The sequence below is a fragment of the Lucilia cuprina genome, chromosome 3, assembly GCF_022045245.1.
Source record: "Lucilia cuprina isolate Lc7/37 chromosome 3, ASM2204524v1, whole genome shotgun sequence".
NCBI lineage: Eukaryota > Metazoa > Arthropoda > Insecta > Diptera > Calliphoridae > Lucilia > Lucilia cuprina.
Window position 1 is genome coordinate 25323643 of NC_060951.1, and position 6921 is coordinate 25330563.

At 33.0% G+C, this 6921-nt stretch overlaps 1 protein-coding gene across 1 annotated transcript; it reads right to left on the reverse strand.

The window, feature by feature from the left end:
* Nucleotides 1-270: 270 nt before the first annotated feature.
* On the reverse strand, nucleotides 271-4982 carry LOC111690369 (gamma-butyrobetaine dioxygenase). The gene is made up of 5 exons (XM_023452840.2): nucleotides 4465-4982; nucleotides 4126-4342; nucleotides 3934-4060; nucleotides 3526-3834; nucleotides 271-741 (listed from the first exon to the last, which is right to left on the reverse strand). The coding sequence occupies exons 1-5, from the start codon at nucleotides 4756-4758 to the stop codon at nucleotides 423-425; spliced, it is 1266 nt and encodes a 421-aa protein (XP_023308608.2). The 5' UTR covers nucleotides 4759-4982; the 3' UTR covers nucleotides 271-422.
* Nucleotides 4983-6921: the final 1939 nt, after the last annotated feature.

The following is a 6921-nucleotide window of genomic DNA, read 5'->3' on the forward strand; positions in this document are numbered from 1 at the left end:
CAGACGGATATAGCTAAATCGACTCAGATAAGATTCTATCACCACTGATGGTGGTAGAGGGTATAATAACAACATATGGAACTATCTTTTTTAATTTCTCATAAAAACTACTCCAAAATTTAAAAAAAAAAGTAAAATCGAGGAAGTCTGAAATTTTTGTTCATACATTTGGATGTGATTTTCTATCACCACTTATAGAACAGTTTCATATCTCAAATAACCAGTTTCCTCTAACTCTATAACATAACCCAATTGAAAAAATCACTTTATTTATTTTTTTAAATATATAATTATATATTTCATATCCAATTACTTAAATGAAGGGTAAAAACTACGACAACATTTTATTTTGATGACGGAAGTACCTAGTAGCTATAAATGCAGGGCTTAAATATTCTAAAATCTACAATAAAAAGTTTAATTTAATTCCCCTTCCTAGCCGTTTTTAATACTCTTAACTTTGAATAGATTATATCCCAGTCCAGATATGCTCCTACAATATAGCGTACATTCTCTTCGGTATCATCGTAACCCTCACGACCATGCAATAGACGTATATTGTTGAATGTCAATACATTGCCGGGTTTTGTCTTAAAAGCGTAGGCATCTTTACGAGCAAGACGTACAAATTTCTCATAGGCCTCATACCATGGTATAACTTCACTCAATGGCACCGAGAAGTGACTGTCACGTTGGGGTATACTGTGATTTATACGCGTATAATTTCCGTCTTTGTCTAAGCTATAAGAAGGAAAAAAATAAAAATTATTATTGAATATCAGATAAAAATGTAGAAAATGATAAAGGGATATGAAAAGCTTGTACATGATAGCATTTAAACCCTACAAGGATTTTTTTCAAATAACTATATACATATATATGTAATTAAAGACTTTTTTGTCTTAAATAGTAAAATTATAGGTCGATAAATTTCAGAAAGAATTTGTTAATCTGATAAGAGACAAAGTTTCTTATAGCGGAAATTTTCTGATGCAGTACCCGAGACAGTTTTTCAACTGTCTATGCGAACTGAAATCGAGTCGTGAGGAAGTAAATTATATGCAATTCAGTTTACCTAGTTTTGTAATAGGTGCTTTTACCGATGCAATCATGTTTCGAAGAGAAATATTGGAAAAATTTCTAAACGAAAATACATTTAAAAAATTTCAATTCAAAGTGATTCGTAGAAAATTTTCAACAATTAAGTACTAAACCCTCCTAATAAATACCACAAACGCTTGTCAGCCTAAAGTACTTTGCTTAAGACACATACAAATGAAATATGAAAAGAAGAATAAATGAGTAAATATTTTACAAAAAAAAATAAAAATAAAAACCTAACAGGCACTGAGTCGTTGTCGTCTCCTGTAAACGAACTCCTTTTTCTAGGGAATAAACTTCAACATACAAATATAAATTGTTACGGTGCGATGCCAACGTCAGCAAACTATAACTACTACACCATTTGTATGGAATGTATTTCGTATTTGCCCTCAACTCTACCAGTCAGTTGGTTGTCCTGGGAATTTGCACTAAAGTGGTGTTAAAGTAAATGAAGTGTCAAAGCGATAAAATGTATTGGTATGTTTTCTCATTCTCTATGCCAAAGTTTTCTGCGTCTTCTACGGAATTGTAGGGCAAATAAAGAAAAAATAAAAATAAAAACGGAATGAGTAGGAAACATAAAGAATGTTAAAAATTGCAATAAATAAATTGAAAATCGATTTTTGTTTCTTTATTTTCATGGTTGCATGGGTAACCATGTGCAACTACGTGGAGGGTTTTTGTTGTTTTGATTTTTTTTCAGTTTGTTTTTCGCTATTGTTATCGGTAGAACCGATTATATTTAAATATTTTGTTGTTAAATGCGGCATATGTTGTTGTTGAGGTTGGCGTTTATTTTACTGTTTGTGCAACCGTGATATCAGTTTAATTTAAGGACAATGATTTATGTGGTAAATTTTTTTGAATAGAGAAATTTATTTTTTTTTACGATTTCTGTATAAAGTAATATTTTTGAAATTCTTTCTGATATAAAGCAGTGAATTTTCAGTTTTGTAAGATAAACTAAGTAACTAACTAACTATCAGCCCCACGCGTCCCCGATTGGCGGATAGGGTGTGTTGATGGAGTCACTGAAGCTGAGGAGAACAGATTGTCTAACACCTGGGACTATTATATTCCCCGCGGAACAAAAAAAAAAAAAATAGAAGATAAAAGTTACGGTGCAGGGCCTAAATAACCCAATACCGGTCATCCTGCAATCGTCAGCAAAATACTACCGGAGATGGGTATCTTGGCATACGTGGCGAACAATGCGTCAAGCGTACAGCCATTGGCAAAAACAAAAGTTACTCCCTCACAAGATCTGAGCAAAGAGGATCAGGCCTCCCTAAGAGTATACAACTGAGAATAACTCTAAGAAAAAAAGAGCTCCCTGTCTTCTAATGCACAGTCGAAGCCAAGCCAAACAACACTCAAAAGAACCTCAAGTCAAAAACCTGCGAGTAAGGGTCATAACGCCAAGCCAGGTATTCCGAAGACGACCACATCGGAAAAATCAACCTCGAAGATAAAGGGTATCTCAAAAAGAGCCCCGAAAAACGAGTAGGGAAAAGCAAGACAGTAAAAAAGGAGCCGCCATCTTACGCTAAAGTTGCCAGAAGAAGACGCCGGAACGATCTTTGCTATGCAGTCTACGAAGCCGGTAATCCGACAGCCAAAATTTCAATAGACCCACAGAGTAAAATAGAAAACCTGGTCAGCAATGAGAAAGTGGACCACGCAATCGCGTCAAAGATTAAAGAATAGCACCCTAACCAACTTAGTGGAAAGTATTCCTCCACCCTGGGACGGCTATAAGCTGGGATTGGCAGAGAAGACCGAGCTTCCGGTGCTCTTAAAGTTTACTGTCTACATATACTGGAAATTCCTGGTAGTCAAAATGCTCAAATGGCCGTGGAAAAATGGGTCATCTTTTTCAAAAAAATCCTGAGGGAACTTTATTTGTAATAGGTGTCGACCAGAACTTATGGCTAGTCTTGCCAAGAATAAAGGTAGAGCTTACATCGCCTCTAAAGCTGCCGATTGAACGGGATGTTACAATAAGTCTTGAAAAGGACACTAAAACACTAAACCATAATTATGAGCACAAGAGTTCTATTCGTTGTATGAAACACCAATGATCGGACATACGGAAAGCATAGCTAAATCGACTCAGAAAGTGATTCTGAATTCCAAATTTAACACTTTTATGTGAATGTAAAACCAATATTTTTAGGTATAATTACATCATATTTTTTATTCCCACCAAAACCACTGTCTCTTTTTATCTTTTGTCACTATCATGAATAGTTTTAAAATTAAAAGTTTCTTCACGCCATGCCAGCCTTAATGAACATTTAAAACGACTCATTCTTCTCCACCACAATGACAAACTGTTCTTGACAATAAATTTGTTAAACAAATCCCTATAGTAAAAAAACAAATATGTCCTTAACCCTCTTCTTTTCACCATTTACTTACCATATTACAGGAGCACGCCAAATATTATGAAAATGTTTATCATCCTCACTGCCAATATCATTCCAATCCACTAGAGTTTCTGTTAAAATCTTATATTCCTCTGGATGTTCCTGTTTCATGCGATCGGCAATATGGAAGGCATCGACCAGTAAATTACTGCCACCTTGTGATTTTGATTGCACCATGCAGTGTAAAATATTACAACTTGGTTTATATTCATAGTAAGGTAAATCAGTGTGTAGTGGTAGAGGATCCGAAAGATAAGCGAAATTTTTAGCACCCGGTTTTGATTGTACAATAAATTCTTCGCTAAGGTGATGGTGGGAAAAGAGACAAGAAACATTAATTGAAATTTATTTGTATTTTACTTATATGGTAAATTGTTTTTTTAGTGTTTGTTGTAATTACCCGTATGTTGTGCGTCGTATAAAACCAACACGTTCAGCTAATTGTCGTACGACTGTCTTTTCAAGCGGTGAATTTTGTATCATAACCACACCACGTACAGCCAGAGCTTCAAGCCATTTTTGTAGAGCTAAAAGTTTAAGAAGTTTCTTAATAATTAATTAAACTAAATATGAAAAATTTACATTTTCTTACCTTCATCACTATTCATCACATCTTTAAATTCCAAAGTTTCAACAATATTCTCAAATTCTGAACCCTGCCAATGTTTGGGTTTCGGACGATAGAAATCATTTAAATATTGTTCACGTCTCTTATCATTAAAGGCACGTTCTTGCAACCATTTCAAATCATACACCGATTGATGTTTATCACTCCAATTGACAATTAGTTGTTTTGAGTCATTATTTGTCTTTTCACGAAATGAAAAAGAAACAAAATATACAAAAAAAAAAAAAAATTAATGGATCATTAAACCCAAAACCAAGATAAGATAGAGAAGATTCATCTTTATAGCAACACAATCAAACTCACTTGCAATTTTTCGACCTTAACCTTCACATCAAATTTATCCCAATCGTGTTTACGTGATTTGGAAGTGGGATGAAAACATTGTTCGCAATAACAATTATCACGTAACCAAACACCGGGAAATTTTAATGGCTCTTTAGATGGATTTAATGTAACATCTATATCGGTTTCCTCCTGAATTACAACAAACTTGTCATTCTCTACTGAAGCACTTATAAAACGTTTCAGCAGTAATGAGGTTGGTTGCATGCAATTGGTTTTATTATTGATTAAATGTTTTAAGGTTTTGGTTAACATTTTATTTAAGATTTTTATATTTCTTTTACGTATATTAAAATTTAAAAATAAAATAATCAACTTTCTTTAGTTGTCTCTACTTGTTGCCGGCTTTAAAAAGACTGACTGGTTTCATGCTGTCTATGCTTTGTAGCGCCAGTCTAGACTGCATAGACATACACAACTTTTTGTGTTTAATCAGTTCTGCCCCCATCAATGAGTAGTGGTTCGACTACTACAAGTGCTTAATATTATTAACTGATTAATATTTAACATTTCTTTGTTATATTTGTTCTGTTGTTGTTGCTTTATTTAAATAGTGAGTTTTTTTGTATCAGTTCAATATCAGTAAAATTATGTATGTGCTTTAGATTATTGGACTTTGTAGCATTGATTTTAAAGTGACCAGATAAGTTTAATAGAATAACAAAAGAAGAGTGTTTAATTGAGGAAATATTTATTATTCATAGGATTGTAATTTAGAGATCATTTGAATTTATTCGTCCGTTACAATATCTTGGTTTTCTAAGTATTACTGACTCTTTTGTGAAATAAAGACACAAGGCCTGCCTAAAGCCAATACAGATGTATATGCCATGGTCGACCATATAGTACCCTACACCAGTGATAAGTAAATTTTTTTTAGTAATAAAACGTTTAAGTTCTCTTTTGTCTTCATTTCGGAATATTTTAACGATTTATTGAAACAAATGATTTTCTGAAAGAAAGGTTATATGGGGGCAAGGGAAAATATGGGCTAAAGTTATTTATGTAGATTTAAAAGTAAATTATTAATTTTCAAGTCATTTTCTAATGGGTGTGGGGGCTAAACCACATGATTCTGAGTACAAACTAATATATACATTGTGAAGTATATATGAGTTGTAATCAAATAGTAAAAATGAAAACGCAGTTAACGGATCGGTGACTACTATATTCATAATTATTCTCTATCAAACAAATCTTAGTTTGGTGCGCTTATGATCCTTTTAAAATAAGTATCGATCAAACAAATCTTAGTTTGATATAATATTGCGAATTGAGTTTAAGAATTTCAATGATGATGGCCTTAGTATCGTATGAAGTCTGGTCGATGAGATCAATCACTCTTTGGTATCCTACAAAGATACCCCTGCAGAAAGATGCGAATCGCAAGTCTAATCGAAATTTGTCCACCAGTGAAAACTTCCCAGGAAATGTTTTACTAATTCGGTTACCGGGGAAGTAATATTGAACAAAGTAGAAGTACTTACTTTTCAGATAAATAATTACTTATTTTTGTTCGACAAGGTTAAAAAAGTAACTAGTTACATATGTGCTCCCGGACTTCCCGAACCTAAACGTGGTTCCATATACGCTTATACTATGCCTGTTGTACGATTAACCAAAGTGATCTAGGAATATTAACGGAGTTACTCATGGAACACAGTTGTCTCAGATATCACTAACTGTTGATAAATACTACATGGAATCAGTATATATGTGACGATCGGGAAGTACCCGTTGAATCAACAGGGCGCTCAAAAGTTTAAAATATTTTTATAGTGCTAATCTCATCTAATTTAACTTTATTGTACAATATTTAAAAGTGAGCGTAGTATGTACTATTACTCTTTTCGTTTGGACTTTACCGTGCTTTCAACAGAGAGACAGAAAGACAGACAGTCAGACGGACGGACGGACAGACAGACAGATATTGCTAGATCGTATCAGAATATATATGCTTTTGTGCGTCTATTATCAATATTCCTATGTGTTACAAAAGGAATGACAAAATCAAAATATCCTCATCTTTTTTGATGGTGGGTATAAAAACAAGTCATTTGAGGGCGGAACAAATATAACTTCAAGTAACAGCTTAAGTAGATTTTATAGAAAAGTGATCATTACTTTTTATTGCTTTTGTTTTCGACTGTTTTATTTTCGAACATGTTTTATATATTTCTCTATGAATTTCCCCAATTTAGCAATTCAAGCAGTTTTACTTTCTAATTCTGCAAATTTATAAAACCATTGACGAATGCCTTTTTTAATACATATATTAAAATCCATATAATCTAAATAGTTACATACTACTTACTAAGGAGTGAGATCGAAAAATTCTTAACATACATATATGTTTATAAAAAAGAAACCACTAAACTTACAGCTTTATTTTTTTTTATTTGATTCAAATTATTATTA